Source organism: Globicephala melas, chromosome 20 (assembly GCF_963455315.2).
Source record: "Globicephala melas chromosome 20, mGloMel1.2, whole genome shotgun sequence".
Taxonomy (NCBI): Eukaryota; Metazoa; Chordata; class Mammalia; order Artiodactyla; family Delphinidae; genus Globicephala; species Globicephala melas.
This window is the reverse complement of record NC_083333.1, coordinates 65,740-85,405: the sequence shown is the minus strand read 5'-3', so window position 1 is coordinate 85,405 and position 19,666 is coordinate 65,740. Positions and strand designations below refer to the sequence as shown.

The window sequence follows — 19,666 nt, the reverse complement described above, 5'->3', positions numbered from 1 at the left end:
TGGAATGAATTACTGAATCAGGATTTGAATCTAGGGTCCCTTGGATCTCTCTCTGCCAATGGCAGGATCCTTTACCATATTATGTCACTGCTACAGAGAGCCGCCCACAAAGGGACCCGGGGTTGGGGACACCATGAAGGCAGGGAATTCACCCATCCATTCATTCGTTTATTCAGTCAACAAACATATATCAGGGCTGGATCTTGTGTCCAGCAGAGCAGTAGAACTTGTCCAAAGTCACAGAGCTGTGTTTTCAAGGTCACAGAGCTAAGAGCAGAATCTAGTGGAGTGATCCCACCTATGCTTTTTTTCCTGCAGTATCTTTCTCAGTTTGAAAGTATAGGGGAGAAGTTGACAGAATGGTAGGAAGTGAAGCAAAGCATCAGCACAAAGACTTCATTCATTCATCCATTTAGGAACATGCATTGGGCACTCATTCTTCCAGGCTCTGTGCCAGGGGAAAACAAACTGCATGAGATGCTATCCTTGCCCTCTGGGAGGGTGCCCACAGCCCAGGCTCAGAGACACAGAAATGCGGGAGAATTCTAAATCCAAGTAGGGACAACCTCATAAATTTCTCTTAGGAACCCTCAGTTGGATGAGGAGAAACAATTCCTGCCCCAGGGGAGACCCTTTCTGGTGATGAATACATTGTTGTTCTTTTTTTAATTAAAATGTTAACATTGAGGTATAGTTGATTTACAATATTACATAAGTTTCAGGTGCACAACATAGTGATTCACAGTTTTGGGTTTTTGTTTTTGTTTTGTTTTTTGGCCGCGTGGAGCAACATGCAGGACCTTAGTTCCCCGAACAAGGATCAAGCCCATGCCCCCTGCAGTGGGAGCATGGAGTCTTAACCACTGGACTGCCAGGGAAGTCCCTGATTCACAGTTTTTAGTGAATACATAGCTTTTGTTCCAGGAAGACCCCCTTCTGCTGAGGGGGACTCCGCAAGTCCCAGTCAGTTAGGGGGCACAGTTCTTGGTTTCAGGGAATTCCCAGGTTGCCCCAGCTCTTGCTGTGGGAGAAGATTTCAGTCTGGTGGGGGATGAACAGAGCCCGTCCTCTGGGAGCTCCCAGTCTGATGGGAGACAGAGGCTGAATATAGCCACTCCATACAGATGGGGAGGAACCACAGAAGATGTGCAGAGTGGAACAAAGAAACCATCCACTTCCACCAAAGTGAGATAGCAAGTCCATGGGTCTTTCTGTAAAGCAAGGACATTTTCAACAGATGGAAGGGGTAGGGGAGTTGTGGCCAAGGGGAAGAGGGGAAGGAACATTCCTCCTTCTTCTTCCCTCCTCCCTCCAGAAGGGCATTTCTGGATGTCTCCAGTTGGTCTGGGACCCGGGCAGCTGCTCTGTGTGTCCAAGTCTGCCAGCCCCTCAGCTGTCACTCTGCTCCCAAAATAGCAGTGGTGGGGGGGAGGGGAGAGGAGGTTGTTTATCTGAGATGGAGGTGGGTAAGCGGCATTAGAGCCATGCCGAGGGAGGGAGGGTGTGCTGGGGGGGTTCTCGTCCCTCTGGATCTTTCTCTCACTCTTTGGGGTATGAGTGCCTGTGCCCCCAGGACTGCCCCTGAGTGGGGTGCTGGGGCAGAGGTTAGTCAGAACCTCCACGTGGTAATGACTGTCCAGTCTGGGGAGGGGGAGGGCCCTGAGTATCAGTGACAGACTCCAGGGGCACCTGCCCCTGTGGCCAAATATGGTCTGGAGCCACTAGCAGGGCTGATAAAGTCTCCTGGGTGGGGGCTAGGAGGGGCAGACTGACGCTGGCTGGGGGTTCACACGCACCAGAGCAGCACCCCGGGGAGGACAGACCGAGAACACTGTCCTTGTGAGAAAGTGAGCTGGCCTGGAGGGTTCCTTGGACTGGGGAGGGAGAAGGGGGACCCAGAAATTTTAAGGCCTGCAGTGAGAATTCAGGCCCTTGGTGTGTCTAGCTGGGAGGGAGAGAGAGGGGGGAGCAGGGATTTTTTTTTTTAAATTTTATATTGGAGTAGAGTTGGTTAACAATGTTGCCTTAGCTTCAGGTGTACAGCAAAGTGATTCAGTTCTGCATATACATGTATCTATTCTTTTTCAGATTCTTTTCCCATTTAGGTTGTTACATAATATTGAGCAGAGTTCCCTAGGAACAGGGTCTCTGAGACCCCTCTCAACTCGGGCCACACTCTGAGCAAATGCTGTGATGTCCTTCTGGGCAAAGGATTCGCGGGTGCTCCGGGTGGGTCTGTTGCAGGCAGCATCCTCACCTCCCATCCTGGTCGATGGGGCACCTGGTGCTCCAGACCTCAGGCCAGGAGCCCAGCTCCGGGTCTGGAGGGAGGGGACAGCCAGACAGAGCTCATCCTGTCCCCACAGATGGCCGAGGCAGAAGCAGTGCAGCTGAAGGAGGAGGGCAACCGGCATTTCCAGCGCCAGGACTACAAGGCCGCAGCAAAGAGCTATAGCCAAGCCCTGAAGCTGACCAAGGATAAGGCCCTCCTGGCCACGCTCTATCGGAACCGGGCAGCCTGTGGCCTGAAAACGGTCTGGGATGAAGAGGGGCAGGGAGCTGAGGGCCAGGGCTAGGATGCAGGGGTATGGAGGCAGCCCCCTCATCCTGACGGGCACGCCTATCAACCCAGCCCTCTCACTGGACCCCTCAGGTTGGAGAAGGGTGCCTCCCACTGCTTTCTGGTACCCATTGCCTGACCCAGTCCTCTGGGAGACAGAAATTCATCCATGGAGATAGTTCTCATCCCGCGGGAAGCAGCCTCATGGGAAGTGGCATCATGACAGGGGCCTTTCATAGGTTATTTCGTGGCATTTCAACCGCAGACCATGAGGTTGCTGCTGCTTCCATGCCCATATTGCAGATAACAAACTCAAGACTCAGAGGAGGGCTCAGTAACTTCCCCAAGATCTCCAGGTAGTTAGTAGCAAAGCTGGGTTCAAACCCGAGTTTGCCTGATGCCAAAGCTCGTCCACTATTCCATACCCAGTGAGGGGCGCTCCCCTGGCCTCTGACAGTGGCAGCTGCCAGCGAGCCCTCTCTCCTCGCCTCGGGGACCCTCCCTGGCTGTCACTGTGTCGGGCCCACATTAACCAAGTTTCCTCCTTCCCCGTTTCTCAGGAGAGCTATGTTCAGGCAGCTTCAGATGCCTCGAGAGGTGAGCCCCCCTCACTCGGGCCTTGCCCTCCTTCCCTCCCCTTCTGCATCTCTGTTTAGTCTAAGATGCTCTCGACACTCGCAGGGATGACCGATTGTATAAACGCCATTCTGGGCATTGTAGGTGGGGCTTCAGATGTACCATCCTTATGTGAAAGGAGAGCTCCAGAAAAGCCATCCCTAAGTCACGTTTTTACATGTTAAATATGCTGGGGCAGCTTCTTTGCTTAGAAGGTTGCTTCCAGAAATCCTTTTGTCACGGTAAGGACACAGCCAGTTTGTTGGAAGTTTGGATATGTTCATATGGGATGGCGGGGGGAGAGGGCTGGTTCCCATAACCAGGGCATCAGCCTGGTCCACTCTGTGGGGACCGGGCTTCCTGAGGGGAAGACGGAGGCACTATTTCATTCCACAGACACTAGGAGGAATAAACATACGTCAACGCTGGCCATGGAGTGCCTCAACTTCTGAGAGAACTTAGGCTTAAGAGCACGATCAAAATGGGAACACTTCTCCTGGCTGCATTTTTAGGGTTATAATATGCAGAATGAAGGGGATTCTCCTCTGCATAGGTCCGTGTTGGGGTTTGATTTGGTCACTTTTTTTAAGGAGAAACAGAGATAGTCTGGAGTGAGTTCAGAAGGGAGGGACCCAGCTGGAAAGGGGAATGGAAACACGTCCTGTGAAGAGCAGGGAAGTGGCAATATTTAGCTCAGAGAAGGAACTCCCAGGTAGGACAGGGAGCTGCCTTCAAATACCTAAAAGGCTGTCACAAGGAAGAAGGATTGGATTTCATGTCACGTGTTCCAGGGCTAGACTCAAGACAAAAGGGCAAAGTTACAGGAAGATATGTTTCAGGTGGGAGGAGGGAAGGGCTCTCCAAAGGAGCTGTCTGCCTTGAGAAGGAAGGAGCTCCCGGACTGCTGGAGGTATGCAAGCACCAGCTGGATGAGCCTTTGGCAGGGATCACTGAGCCGAGACTGGAGAGTCAGGAATTAGACAAGATGACCCTTAAGCTCCCTTCCAACCCTGAGACTGTAATTCTTACCACCTCCCTAACAAAGGGGAGGCTTGGACCAGATAGTCTACATGGATGCATACTCTCCAAGGAAGGCACAGAAGCCCTGCAGTTGGGGGCAGCAGTGGGGGAGGGGAAGGTGGTCTGTAGCCCGGCCCCCTGAGGCCTTGCCTGTCCCCCTTGCTAGCCATCGACATCAACTCCTCGGACATCAAGGCTCTGTATCGGCGATGCCAGGCACTGGAGCACCTGGGGAAGTTGGCCCAGGCCTTCAAGGATGTGCAATGCTGTGCCACCCTGGAGCCACGGAACCAAAACTTCCAGGAGACGCTGAGGAGGCTCAACACCAGCATCCAGGAGAAGGTGAGCCGGACCCCTGCGCATAAGCCTTGGCTGCCTCTCCCCATTCCTAGTAGGGACCAGTTAGAGGAGTGGGACATCAGGCAGGGCTGGCCTACCTCCACATCCTTGGATGAGTGATCAGAGATGCTGTGATGCTTGTTCGAGGGTGCAAGCCAGCCAGGACTAGAACATCAATCTTTTAAATTCCAGATGGAGGCTTTTTAAAAAACTGCAACTCAGTATGTCTGCACCATGATCTTCCTCTCTGGGGGGACAAAGGCAGCCAGGAGAAACCTAGGACCTGGGGGAAGGGCATTGCTGGGGAATGGAGGACAGCCAGGAACCAGTAGGAACAGGGAATCTTTTCTAGGAAAGTGGAGTGGGGTCGGGAGAACTTGGACCAGAGATGAGGAATCCTGCACCCTAATACTGGCTTAGCTACCGATTTTCTGAGGGACCCCTTGGGGTGTTGCTTTCCCCACTGTAAGAGCGGGAAGGTAACTGATCACGCAGCTCCTTGCTCCAAGACACAGTAACTTCTTTGTGCCTGGGGCAGTCCCATGGTGGGACCATGTCGTACTGTCCAGAGTGCAGACTCAAAGGCTGAGAAAATACAGACTAAGGAGTGATGGAAATAGGTGGCACTGTAGACCAGCAGAAAAAAGCAGTGGGAGGTGCAGACGGAGCTGGCAAGATGGGGGATGATGGATCTGTTAGGTCGCTTTATGAAAGCTTCAGAGCACTGGGGTTGGGAGAGTGAGGGATGAGACATTCAAAAATAACGGTTTTAATTTGCTTGAAAAGGTACTTAGAAACGGCTTCAGGTTTCCGATCCTGGAGATATATTTCTGTTTTAGCCTGTATATATTTTTTTAATTTTATTTTATTTATTTATTTTTGGCTGCGTTGGGTCTTTGTTGCTGCACGCGGGCTTTCTCTTGTTGTGGCGAGCAGGGGCTACTCTTCATTGCAGTGCGCGGGCTTCTCACTGCGGTGGCTTCTCTTGTTGCAGAGCATGGGCTCTAGGTGCACGGGCTTCAGCAGTTGTGGCTCACGGGCTCTAGAGCGCAGGCTCAGTAGTTGTGGTGCACAGGCTTAGTTGATCCGCACCATGTGGGATCTTCCCGGACCAGGGCTTGACCCCCGTGTCCCCTGCATTGGCAGGCAGATTCTCAACCATTGCACCACCAGGGAAGCCCTTTAGCCCATATTAAAATGTCTAATAGCTAATTGTTTACTAGACTTCAAAACTGGGGTGATGATCCTTTGCCTTCCAAGACTTGTGAAGACCAAATGGGATGGCGAATATAACCAGACTGTCAGCTTTGTGGGGCAAGGACTTGACTTTGTTCTCCATTCTATACAGTGTCTGACTCGTAGTAGTTGTTCAGTAAATGTTTGTTGAATGAATGAATGATGGAGGGAGACAGGAAGCTATTAATTGAGATGAACTTTATGTGGAGCCAACTGGAATGACGGGGACCCCTGCCTGCTTTCTTCCCCACTCCCTCCTCTCTCCTCAGCTCCGTGTGCAGTTCTCCACAGACTCGAGGGTACAGAAGATGTTTGAGATTCTCCTGGATGGAAACAGTAAAGCTGATAAGCTGGAGAAGGTGGGTGCTGGGCCGGCAGCGGGTGGTCTTGGGACCTGCCAGGTAACTGCGCTTCCACTACAGACTCTGCTCCTGTGTCTGGGCGGTAATGTTGCCGTCAGGTTGCAGGCCAGGGAGGAGGCTCCTTGGAGAAACTAAACAAAATTGATTTTGATATTTTAAAACATTGCATTAAATACAAATTTATTAAATGCATTGCATTTACAAATTTATTAAACTTATTTACATATTACATACAAATTAATTAAATTTATTAAATGCATTGCATTTATCTTGATTACAGAGGTTTTTGGTGCCCCGTAAATTTTGCACCCAAGGTGTCTTTCTTGCCTCACCCTACTTTTGGCCCCGAGAAACAATGACACATTAAAATAATGTTTTATTCCATTTCAAATCATTGCAACAAGTTATTCTGAAATATGAAAATCTTTATTCAGAATACCATCCTCTTAGCCAAATTTGCTGCATTTTTAAAATGTTCCTAGGGACTTCCCTAGTGGTCCAGTAGTTAAGACTGTGCTCCCAATGCAAGGTGCCTGGGTTCAATCCCTGGACAGGGAACTAGATCCCACATGCGTGCCACAACTAAAAGAGTTCGCATGCCACAACTAAGGAGCCCATGTGCCTCAACTAAGACCCGGTGCAACCAAATAAATTAATTAAATAAATAAATTTAAAAAAATAAAATGTTTCTAGTCCTTCAGAGGAAAAAAAAAAAGAATATCTGAATATGTATAAGAACTTGGCAGACAACGCCTGGGGAATTTTTGTTAGTTTAATGGTCAGTAAGTCCATATAATATGCAGCTATCTTTTATAGCAAACTCTTATGAGGACTTAAGTTGTTATAGATGAAAGTAGTTCGAAAAGTACAAAGTCCTTGACTGACAGAGCGATGATGGTTCAGCTCATGCTTGCCTGGGATTCTCTAATCAGCCTCCCTACCTATTTGTCTACCTCCTCCTTTTCTTGCCTCATGAGTTCTTTGCCCAACCCCAGGGTCTCAGGGCCTGTTCAAGGCCTCCTCTCCAGATCTGGGGCCTTTTAAGGAATTTCGATCCTCAGTTGGTTGCCTGTGGTTAAGGAGGGCCGACTGTACTATGCCATTTTATATAAGGGACTTGAGCATACGTGGATTTTGTTATCCGTGGGGGTCCTGGAAAAAATCCCCTGTGGATACTGAGGGATGACTGTATATATATCCTCAAGGAGGAAGGCTTTAGGGTAGGAAGACACTTGAAAACCCAGCTCAACTGTCTATTTTTACAGATAGGAATCTGGGGCCCAGAGAGGTGCTATGACTTGCCCAAGGTCACACAGCTAGCATGTGGCAGAATCAGCACTCAAACCCAGGGCTTTCAAATCCCATCTTGTGCTCTCTCTGCCCACAACCTTCAACCTTCCTGAGAACCCCCTGCAACTTCAGATCTCCCTAAACAGATAAACGAACAAACAATGCCAAAACCATATTCGAAGAAAATTTTTTTTTTTTTTTTCAGTACGCGGGCCTCTCACTGCTGTGGCCTCTCGCAGCATGTGGGATCCTCCTGGGCTGGGGCATGAACCCGTGTCCCCTGCATTGGCAGGCGGACTCTCAACCACTGCGCCACTAGGGAAGCCCCGAAGAACATTTTTCATGGAAAAATAATTTCCCATGTGAAATCACTTCACTTCTGTTAGAAGATAAACTGAGACATATAAAAATTCTAAGAATTTATTTGAGCAAAATCTGTTTGAATTGGGCAGCGCGAAAACAGAAGTGGTTGGGGTACTCCACCGACAGGAGCTAGGAAAAAGACGTTTATAGAAAACAGGTGGAAGCAAAACAAGGGAATTATTTGACTGGCTATAGTTGAAGCAGTTGCATTATTTGGGAAAGGCTCGTTAGCTGTTTGTGACTGGTCATCCTTAAGGTTCGATTTCTTAAACTTGAGGCAATACAGGGTTAGGTTTTGCTTTGTTTTGTGTTTTTTTAAATTGAATTATAGTTGATTTGCAATGTTGTGTTAATTTCTGCTGTACAGACAAGTGTGGTTTGGGTTTGCTTACTTAGTTGCTTAGGCATTGAAGCCACCTCCTTGTTTAATTAATTTAACATTTCCCTACCTTTTTAAAGTCCTTATCCACAAGCATATATACACAGGTTTATTTCACCATAAGTGCAATCAGAGTGAACCTGTGATTCTGTTTCTGCTTACCAATGTTTTTTCCAAGCTTCTTCTGAGTCTTTTCATTTATGACTTTAATGGCTGCAATATATTTCATCCAGTTGGTCTTTATTGCAAGTTACTCTGTTTCTTGTTTTGAATTATATTCTTGGGCTATGTTCCCACGAGTAGGATTATAGGGCAAAAGAATATAAAGATGTTTTGAAGACCTAGTCCTTGCACCAGCCCCTGCACTTGGCTCATGGCCAAGGCCTTCCCTCATGACCTTCATTGTTTCCTCCCTCCTTCAGGCGGCCAACAACCTCATTGTTCTCAGCCGTGAGGAAGCAGGGGCTGAGAGGATCTTCCAGAACAACGGTGTGGCCCTGTTGCGGCAGCTTTTGGACACTAAGAGGCCTGAGCTGATGTTGGCTGCAGTACGGACCCTGTCGGGCATGTGTAGTGGCCACCGAGCTAGGGTGAGGGCAGGGCCAGGGTTCATGGCACGGAGGGCTGCTGGTCTGAGGACCTGGCATTGACCTGTGGGCAGGGCGTGGCTGGCATGGATAGACCCTGATACAACGTCTAAAGTGTCTCCCCTCAACCTTGGTTGTATGGCCCCAGATTCAACAGAGATTGATCCTTTTATTTTTTCTTTGAGCTGGGAATGGGTCTGACTAAACAAAGATAAGTTTCTTGAAAGTGGTTTATGCGGAAGAGCTGAATGCAAAGGTTGATAGTTTACAGTTTTTCATATTAACTCTTCAAAACCCAGTGTGCATTTTACCTCACAAGCACATCTCAATGTGAACTCGCTGCATTACACGTGTTCAATGCCTCCCCTGTGGCGAGTGGCTACTGTATTGGATGGAGCAGCTCTACACCTCTGGAAAGGGGCATGGCTTGTGTCAAGGGCCTTCCCAGGCCACGGGTCCCATGAGGCATTGGCTGCCTGATCTTCTGTCCCTCCTGCACGGGGCAGCTATCACTCACTCCCTAACCTGCATGGCAGCTGGAAGGGGAGGGCAGACAGCTGACTGTGCTCCTTGCTGGGGGCGTCTAGGCCACAGCGATTCTCCACGCAGTCCGGATAGACCGAATCTGCAGCCTCATGGCCGTGGAGAATGAAGAGCTGCCTCTGACCGTCTGCAACCTGCTCCAGGCCATCATCGACGCTCTGTCTGGGGAGGACAAGCGAGAGCATCGAGGGAAGGAAGAGGCCCTGGTTCTGGGTAGGAAACAGTTTTCAGCCTTGGTTCAAGGGGGTGGAGGCAAGGAAGTGTCAGTTACCACCTTAGACTGGGCGTTCCATGCATGTGGAGGTGGCCTGGTTATATTTTTACATTTATTTTCTGATGATAAAAGTAACAGAGGCACAGCTGCATAATTTACAACAGCTAAAAGGTGGAAGCATCCCAAGTGTCTATCGACGGATGAATGGAGAAACAAAATGTGGTGTCCATCTATACAGTGGAGTATTCTTTGGCCTTAAAAAGGCAGGAAATTCTGACACATGCTACAACATGGAGAAACCTCGAGGACATTATGTTAAGTGAAATAAGCCAGTCACAACAAGACAAATACTGTATGATTCCATGTATATGTGATTTCGAAAACAGTCAAACTCATAGAAACGGAAAGTAGAATGATGGTTACCAGGGGCGGGGGAGGAGGAAATAAGGAATTGTTTGATGGGATAGAGTTTCAGTTTTGCAAGGTGAAAAAAAGTTCTGTGGATGGATTGTGGTGCTGGTTGCACAACGCTGTTTATGTGCTTAATGCCACTGAACTGCATACTTTAAAACAGTTAAAATGGTAAATTTTATTTTATGCATGTTTTACAACAATTTTTATAAGTAACAGGGGCTTATGGAGAAATGTGGAAAATTTTAGAAATATGTAAAGATGAAAAAAATCCCAACAACCTGTAATCACCCCTCCAGATAACCACTACTATCACTGCCATGTGTATCCTTCCAGTCTTTTTTCTATAAAGTATTTTATTTATTTTTAAATTAATTAATTAATTATTTTCTGGGCCTGCATTGGGTCTTCATTGCTGTGCAAGGGCTTTCTCTAGTTGCTGCGAGCGGGGGCTACTCTTCATTGCGGTGCGTGGGCTTCTCATTGCGGTGGCTTCTCTTGTTGCGGAGCACGGGCTCTAGGCGTGCGGGCTTCAGTAGTTGTGGCTCACGGGCTCTAGAGCACAGGCTCAGTAGTTGTGGTGCACGGGCTTAGTTGCTCCGTGGCATGTGGGATCTGCCCGGACCAGGGATCGAACCTGCATCCCCTGCATTGGCAGGCAGATTCTTAACCACTGCGCCACCAGGGAAGTCCCCCTTCCAGTCTTTCTTCTATCCCTCCATATAAATATCTATTTAACAAAGTTGGGATTCAGCTATGGATATTTTTGTGTTTTTCTCCTTTCTGAGCATTATATTACTATTGCATACCGTTTAATATTCTTAAAGAGGATTCCTTTTTACTTGAATAATTATTAATTTAACATTTGTCTCATTCCTGCATATATGCACATACAAACTCAGGCTTCTTCCTGTATATCCAGGTCCTAGACATCATTTTACAACTTCCTGCTCTGGCTGGGAAGGTCACAGAGGCAGGTTCACTCATAGAAAGCTTGATCTTAAATAATTTCATTACATGCCATTGTATGGATATATCATAACTCATCAATCAGCTCTATATTGTTGGAGATTTAGATTGCCTTTAATTTCATACTTATAAAAAACACTTCGGTAGCTATTCTTAACATAAACCTATATTTGCATTTGTAATTATTTTCTTGGAACAAATTCCTAGAAATGGGAGTACTAAGTTAAATGCTATGAACATAACTAAAGGTCTTTCACTACCTTACTTTCGAACTCCTTTTGAGAGGGTGCATCAGTTTTTACTCTCACCAAGTGATGATAAGAGTTCCAGCCTCAAATCATTCTCACCAGATTCAAATACTATCATTCTTAAAGATATTTTCCTATTCAGTAGGTAATAATTATCTGTTTGAATTTTTAAAATTTACGAATTAGACATTATTTTTCCTTATCCTTATTAGCCATTTGGATTTCTTTGTCTTCAAATGGTTTGTTCATGTTGTTATCTGTTTCCTCTGTTGGAGTATCAGTGTTTTTCTTATTGATTCCTAAGAGCTCTTTGTGTATTAGTAATTAACCTGCTTGGAGTCTTGAATTCTTGATGTGGTTCTGACTTACTATGGTAAGGATCCTTTTCTGCACTAGAATTATTGGAGGGTCCAACATGGCTTCACTCGGATGGCTGGTGGTTAACTGGAGATGCTGGCCAGGGTATCTTGGTTTTACTCCTTGTAGCCTCTCTGGTGGGCAGCTTGGGTGTCTATGTAACATGGTGGCTGCATTTTGAATGGACAAGCCCCAATGTGTAAGTGCTTTTTAAGCCTCTGAGTGTGCTGTAAGGTCACATGAGCAATCCAGGGCCAGTGTGGGAGGGGACTCCCCAAGAGAATGAATACTGAGAGGTGTGCTTCATTGGGGGCCATGATTTCCTCCGGAGGGAGTGAGCTGTTGGACATCTCTGCTGAATAATTCTTCCATATATTGATTTCAAATCTGTCCCCTTGTAATCCCACTCACTTCTGGTCCCAGTTCTGCCCTGTGGAACCTCACAGAATAAGTCTGTTATCTCACGCTCATGACATACTTTTATCTGAAGACAAGCTATCATGTACATTTGTGTCTTTCCTTCACCAGTTAGATAGCCCCATTCCTTCATCATTTATTTATATGACATGGCTTGGAGATCTTTCCTTTTCTACTTGCCTGCCTGCTTGCCTTTGGGCTACAATCTAGAATGAGGACAAAAATCTCCAAGTTCCAGAGAGTTCAGACCGCAAAAGCAGGAGGAGGCATTTGCCTTTAAGATCCCCAGTGGGCAGGGAAGACCTGGCATCCCAGGCAAATGCTTGAATTTCAGGCTCCCAGCATGTCTGAATCTGCGGGGAGTAAAATGTCTATAAAGGAGTGTCAATTTCCTTTCTGGAAAACAGTTTATTAAATCAGTGTATTAAAAACTGCACGAAGCACCTTTGGATCCCTGCCCATCGTTGCCTGGGAGTGAAGAACTTTCTAAGAACCAGACTGTTCAAGAATGGAATGGGCTGCCATAGAAGTCGGTGTTCAGAGCGGCTGGAGGACCCCTTGGGGATGTTGTCTAGAGATCTCCCTCCCTTTTTTGGAGTGAGATACTATACTCTCCTGGGAAATTCCAAAATCTGGGAAGCAGTAGATTCAATATTTCCAGAGTCCTTCCAGAAGCCTCTGCCATCCCTGGTCCTATATACCTGAGACACCCTGGTCCTCTCTATTTACCCCTGTCCTCTCCTTCCTCAGACACTAAGAAGGACCTGAAGCAGATCACCAACCACCTGCTTGACATGCTGGTCAGTAAGAAGGTGTCTGGCCAGGGCAGGGATCAGGCCCTGAACCTGCTCAATAAGAACGTCCCCAGGAAGGACCTCGCCATTCACGACAACTCACGTACCATCTATGTGGTGGATAACGGTGAGGAGGTGGGAGGGTCTGGGGCTCATGCCAGCCTTTCCAGTGGGCACCAGGGTACCAGGCAACCAGCAGAAGGTGGAAGGGGTGCAGCTCTTGTCTGGGAGAAGTCTTCATTTCCAACTGAAAAGCCAGGAAAAGTCATTAGCATATTAGGATCCACCAGTGGGCTGGTGAAGGCATAGGTCCAGGCTCTGAATTCAGGGCCTTGAACACACCCAGAACACACTCAAAAACATCTGGGTGGAGTTTCCTGACAAGCGAGGCAAGTGCCAAAAAAACCCAAACAAGACTCCACCAACAAGGGGTAACGTTCCTGAAGTCTCAGGATGGCAAAATACAGGCCTTCCAGAGGGAGAAATGGCACCTGTGTACGTTATACAAAGTCCAGTAACAATGTGCCAGGAGATAGTCACTAAATTTGTCAGCTCCAGGGCATCACCCCTCTCCTAAATCACCTTGTTCAACTGTTCAAGAATCATACCTGTGGCTTTATGATCGGCTGTGATAAATTCTCCCACAGGTATAATGACATATAGACCAGACCTTGTTCTAAAAGGTTCAAGTCAGCTTATAGCAGCTTTACCTTTATTCTCTTTTGATACAGCACTTCCCCTGTTTGGTTTCCACAGATCTCAGCAAAGTTCATGTGTAAGTGCTTAGACTTGAACAAATTACTCTAGTGCTTTAACCCTCCCCCTCTCAACACCCTCCCCCCCATCCCAGTTTGGTCTTCTCTCATGTATTACAAAGCCTGGGCATTGACAATTGACTTTTCTCTGCGCTAGGATTTAGGCCCAACCACACGGTTGATAGGATGGGGGTGGGATGGGGAGCAGTATCTGAAAACTGGGCTGAAGACTTGGGTAGGGGAGCCACCAGGCAGGGTAGGGGAACCACCAGGATGTCAAGCCTGAAGTAAGTTTTTGGGTTCAGGGAGGGGCAGACATGGACAAGGAGGAGGTCCAGAGTGTTCTAGCAAAAGAGAATGAGATGCTCAAGGCAAGGGCAGAGTGGAAGGGAAGGGTAGGGGGTGAGGCTGGGGAGGTAGAGCAGGTGCATTTGATGAAGGCCTTTGACAGCCAGGCTGGGGGCTTTGCGTTGGTTCATCAGGCCCCTTCCAATGACTCTCCAGCCCTCCTAGTGCTTTTGTGTGTGTGTTAAAATACACAGCACAAAATTTACTGCCAGGCACTTTTATTTTCGATCTTTACTTTTTTTTTTTTTTGCGGTACGCGGGTCTCTCACTGTTGTGGCCTCTCCCGTTGCGGAGCACAGGCTCCGGACGCGCAGGCCCAGCGGCCATGGCTTACGGGCCCAGCTGCTCCGCGGCATGTGGGATCTTCCTGGACTGGGGCACGAACCCGTGTCCCCTGCATCAGCAGGCGGACTCTCAACCACTGCGCCACCGGGGAAGCCCGATCTTTACATTTTTAAAATTAATTTTTATTGGAATATAGTTGCTTTACAATGTTGTGTTAGTTTCTGCTGTACAGCAAAATGAATCGGCTATGCATATACATGCAAAGCACTTTTGATTCCCTGCTACATCCAGAGTTTCATGCCTCCCAATGTTTACCTAGGATGTTTCCCCTCCCGTTTACCTGTCCCACCCAAGGTCTGACCAGCTCCTAGCCAACCTCTACAACCTGGCTCTGAAATCAAGCTATTGTCCCCGCAGCAGTGTAGTGTAACAGTTAACATCGTGGGCTTTGAAATCAGACATTGCTGGGAGAGGGTTGCTGCTATGTCACTTGCCAGTTATGTGATCCTGGGCAAGTTACTTGGCTTCTCCATGTCTTGGTTTTCTGCTCTGATCGATGGCGATAATGATTCATACTAACCAGTAGGGTCAATGTTAGGATTAAATGAGATAATGTATAGAAAGCTCTTGGCACATAGTAAGTGCTCCAAATAACTTGAAACTCTTGCTTTGTTGGAGTGAATCACACCATTTGCGGTGTCACTGTTCTGTCCTTATTTACACCTTGTTGTAATCTTTATACATCTGTCTTCCCTTCCCTGTATTGTGAGCTTTTTGATGTCAGGATTGTCTTTTATTTTGGTAGCCAGTACCTAAAAGGTGGTTGTTTATTCGTTCAATTATTCATTCATTTATTCAACAAATACTTAATGGTCGAATTAGCCTGGTGGGTAATAGGAAGCCACTGAAGTTTCTTCAACAGAAGAGAAGAGAAGGGATAATAACCATAAATAGTAAATGTTATATTTACTAAACAAATAATAAATATTTATTGAGTGTCATGATGTGCCTGGAATGGCACTAGGCAGTTTCCATACATTATCTCACTGAATCCTCAAACTCTATGAGGAAGGCAGTATTGTTCCCATTTTACAAAAAAAGAAACTGAAGCCTGGGGAAAAGAGAGCATAAAATAGCATTTGAGGAAGATTATACATCAACGCACAGAATGTTAGCACTGGTAGAGTCCTCTGAGATCAAACAGTCCTGACTTTGTAAATGCTGAAAACAGAAGCCCATAGCGGGAGGCTAATTGCTCAGGTAGGGGCAGAGTCAGGGGTAGAACCTGGCTCTCTTGGCCCCATCCCAGTGCCCTTCACGTTGGATAAGCTACATGCTGCCTAAAGAGCTCTGGTGATAAAACAGGACTGAGCGAGAAGGAGCGTTTGTGAGGACAGAGCCCGGCAAGCATCTTACACTTGCTGCTGTCTGTCTTGCAGGCCTGAGGAAGATCCTGAAGGTAGTGGGGCAGGTTCCAGATCTGCCGTCCTGCTTGCCCCTGACTGACAACACCCGAATGCTGGCCTCTATCCTCATCAACAAGCTCTATGACGACCTGCGCTGTGACCCGGAGCGTGATCACTTCCGCAAGATCTGCGAGGAGTACATCACGTGAGTTTCCTGGAGGGTCGAGTAACTGCAAGTGTAGGACTGGTTGCTCTAAAGCCGGTAAAGAGGCAAGGCTGGTGGAAAGGAAAAGTTTGCTTTATTTCGGAAGCTGGAAACCTGGGGGTGGGAGGAGGGCATACGCCTGTCCAAAGGCTGACTCCCCCCACCGCCCCACCAGACAATCAGGGGGCAAGAACTTTCATAGACAGAGGGAGGGGGCTACAGGCAGAAACAGCACAGTCAGCTCTGACAGTCATCTTGAAATTAGTCATGCAGTGGTCGGATCAGTGTCATCTTGATTGTTTTAGGTACAGTTAGTCTTTAGTTCCAGGGTCAGTTTGTTCCCATTTCTTTGAGGCCAGTTCTCAGAACTGTGGCAGCTTATGTCACGGCTACAGCCTGGTCATCATGTAGTTAACTTCTTCCACCTGGTGAAGGTTTCAGTCTCTATAAGACAGCTAACAGGATACGGCTCGGAATATTATCTATAGCCCTTGAGGGGAACCAAAGGCCCTGGACTTTGCCTAATGACTATTTTTATTTGGTCTCCTTTGACTGCTTTCCTCTGTTTCTGCCTTTTCTCACTTCTCTGATTAAACTTGTTTGGCTAAACGTTTTCCACAGACAAAAGGCAGGTGGAAGACATGGTGGCGGAAGGACCATAGGGTCCTGCTCCGTTTCCGTCGGGCTCTGTATTAGTCATTGATGGCTGTGTAACACATTACCCCCAAATTTAGCAGCTTAAAACAGGAAGTATCATGTGTTATCTCACAATAGGACAGCAGTGTGGCCGAGAGTCAGCTGGGTAGTTCTGGCTTTGGGGCTTACAAATGACAGTCACATGTTGGCCTGGGCTGCCGTCATCCAAAGGCTGGACTGGGGCTGGAAGATCTGCTTCCAAGATGGCGTGCTCAAGTGGCTGGCACGTTGGTGCTGGCTCTTGGTGGGAGGCCACGGTTCCTCCCCATGTGGATCTCTCCTCATGGTAGCTGGCTTTCCCCCTCCTTTATTCCAATGATCCTCATACTTGGAAACTATTCAGATTTCTGGGACCGCCCCCCACCCCCACCCCATGACCCAGTAGTCTGGGCTGTGGCTCAGGAAGCTGCATGTTTAAAAATCACCAGGTGAGTCTTGGGAAGGTGAAGACCCTGCCTTCACTCTGCTTTCCTTTCTCTATTCCACGGGTTGGCAAACTTTTCCTGTAAAGGGCCAGAGAGTACGTTTAGGTTTTGTGGGACACGTAGGTCTCTATCACAATTTTTTTTTTTAAAAAAACCTTTAAAATGTAAAAACTGTTCTCAGCTTCCTGGATTTGGGTCCCAGCGAAGTTGGCTCCATCCTATAGCTTCTCCTGATCCCGACTTTGTGTCACTTAAAGCTCCTCAGGGCTTCTCCAGTTTTTTTCGACCTCAGCTTCAGCATCCGGTAACTATCTCCCAGCCAGTCCCCGTTTGAACGAGGCCCCCTCCTGGTCAGCCTGTACATGCTGCCTCTGAGGTCACCTGACACTGAGTGGGTAGGGTCACCGCCTTCAACAAATGGTGCCTGAGGCTGCCACTCCCCTCCCCCCTCCAGGGAGGTGCTCCATTAGGGGCCGGGGGCTGGGTGGAGGTTCAGGCACCAGCTGGCATAAGGAACCAGTTTAAAGGGCAGACCCCAACTAATTATGCAAGGCTGGTTCCCCGGCACCGAGTGGGAAGACGATGAGGCACAGGACACGGATTCTCAGAGCTGGAGGGGTGCCCGGAGCTCCCAAGGCTGATCCCTCTCCCCCAGAGGGACTTGCCCAGTTACCCAGCCAGAGGCAGATGTGGGACCAGAGCCCAGGTCTCTGACTCTTGCTCCATGCTCTCTTCTTTCTTTTTTTTTTTTTTTAATGATATTTTCCTTAGCTTTTTTTTTTTTTAATTTATTTTATTTTTGGCTGCATTGGGTCTTCGTTGCTGCACATGGGCTTTCTCTAGTTGAGGCGAGCAGTGTGCGGGCTTCTCATTGCGGTGTGCGGGCAGTGTGTTGCAGTGTGTGGGCTTCTCATTGCGGTGGCTTCTCTTGTTGCGGAGCACGGGCTCTAGGCACGCGGGCTTCAGTAGTTGGGCTCTAGGCACGCGGGCTGCAGTAGTTGTGGCACGCGGGCTCAGTAGCTGTGGCTCGTGGGCTCTAGAGCACAGGCTCAGCAGCTGTGATGCACGGGCTTAGTTGCTCTGCGGCATGTGGGATCTTCTCGGGCCAGGGCTCGAACCCCTGTCCCCTGCACTGGCAGGCGGATTCGTAACCACTGCACCACCAGGGAAGCCCTGCTCTCTTCTTTCATTTATACACATCTGCATTTGCACTGTGCACATCTGCCCTGATTCCCCACATCAAATCAACCTGGGCAGATCATGGAAGGATCAGAAGGTGTGTCACCTCTGACGTCCTCATACAGAGATCCTTCTGTAGAGTAGATGATAGTAGATTTTGAAAGGAAGGCAGAAACTTCTGGCTCTTCTAGTCTACCCCTCACCCCCGACTCGTTAGGGGAAGGGACTGGACCAGACAGGGGATTGACTGGCTCAGGCTACATGATGACTCAGCTACATGGCAGAGTCAGGTCGTGCGGCAGGCATCCTGGTAGGCCTATTGTGCTGTGGTGGCTGCTGTCCTGTCCCACCAGACACCCCAGCTTCTGGGAAGCCTGTTGGCTGACAGCTCTCACCTGTCACCTCTTTTTGGGGACTTGCCTTGGCTGAGGACAGCTGTTCACCCTTCTCAGGGAAGCCAGCATCCAATGACTTGTCCCTCACCCCAACTTGGAACAACTTTGAAGGGTGTCTCGGCTCTGGAACTCTTTGCAAGCTGAGGCTTTGTCACGACCGCATCTCAGTCCAGTGCCTCCCTCCATCCAGGCCTGATTTCTTCCCCTTCCCAACAGGTGTTGATCCCAAGAGCTCTCCCAAATAAACTTCCTGAGTGTCAGTCCCCATCTCAGTGTGCTTCTTGAGGAACACATCTATTACTTCATTTATCCCCATCGTAACTCTGAGAAGTAGTAGTGCTATCCTCAGTTTCCAGATCAAGAAGCTGAGGCTCAGAGAGGTTCAGTGAATTGCCCCAGGTTACACAGCACATGAGTGGTGTATCTAGGATGCAAAAACAAATCTGTCTGTCCCCAAATCTCACACTCCTCCCATTCCCCTTGGCCAGTTCTCTTGACCACGCTGGCCCTCTGTTTTAGGGGCAAGTTTGACCCCCAGGACATGGACAAGAATGTGATTGCCATCCAGACGGTGTCAGGGATCCTGCAGGGCCCCTTTGACCTGGGCAATCAGCTGCTGGGACTGAAAGGAGTTATGGAGATGATGGTGGCTCTGTGCGGCTCAGAGCGTGAAGCGGACCAGCTGGTGGCCGTGGAGGCCCTCATCCATGCTTCCACCAAGCTCAGCCGTGCCACATTCATCATCACCAACGGCGTGTCACTGCTCAAAGAGATCTACAAGACCACCAAAAACGAGAAGATCAAGATCCGCACACTGGTGGTGAGTGCGCTGGGTACCAGACACTGTGCCGGGCATCAGGGACACCAGAATGAATGAGACGTGGTCCCTGTCCTTGAGGAGACCACGCCCTAAGCACCCAGATCCACCCACAGGCCTCTGCAGATCAGGGTGATAAGCAGGAGGCTGTGAGAACGTGGATTCAGGATGGGGGACCCTGCCATGTAACCCTAACAATGATCTCCTCGATGCTTTTGAACGACAAACACTGATGAGCTTTTGTCCACCAAGTAGTTTCAGTGCAAACTCCAAAAACTCAGTTTGTTTCCTTAATCGGTTTCTATATAGCACCTTGTTTCCATTTTCATTTTATAGAAGTAACTTCCTTTTTCTTGACAGCAATTACAGTGAAGATTTGAGTCACTGATCTGTTTGTTTGTGGGGTTTTTTTTTGGTTCATATCAATTAAAAAAAAACTAATTTTAGCTTC

The 19,666-nt window shown here is 48.3% G+C and overlaps 1 protein-coding gene across 3 annotated transcripts in view; it reads left to right on the top strand.

The window, feature by feature from the left end:
• Positions 1 to 2,366: 2,366 nt before the first annotated feature.
• Positions 2,367 to 19,666, top strand: part of UNC45B (unc-45 myosin chaperone B) — a 29,162-nt gene continuing 11,862 nt past the window's right edge. For all 3 annotated transcript variants that reach the window (XM_060290709.1, XM_060290708.1, XM_030850488.2), the window contains exons 1-9: positions 2,367 to 2,534; positions 3,121 to 3,157; positions 4,362 to 4,537; positions 6,040 to 6,129; positions 8,587 to 8,754; positions 9,339 to 9,507; positions 12,661 to 12,831; positions 15,532 to 15,703; positions 18,918 to 19,218. In XM_060290709.1, the coding sequence (XP_060146692.1) occupies positions 2,367 to 2,534; positions 3,121 to 3,157; positions 4,362 to 4,537; positions 6,040 to 6,129; positions 8,587 to 8,754; positions 9,339 to 9,507; positions 12,661 to 12,831; positions 15,532 to 15,703; positions 18,918 to 19,218 (1,452 nt within the window). The remainder of the gene's footprint in view (positions 2,535 to 3,120; positions 3,158 to 4,361; positions 4,538 to 6,039; positions 6,130 to 8,586; positions 8,755 to 9,338; positions 9,508 to 12,660; positions 12,832 to 15,531; positions 15,704 to 18,917; positions 19,219 to 19,666) is intronic.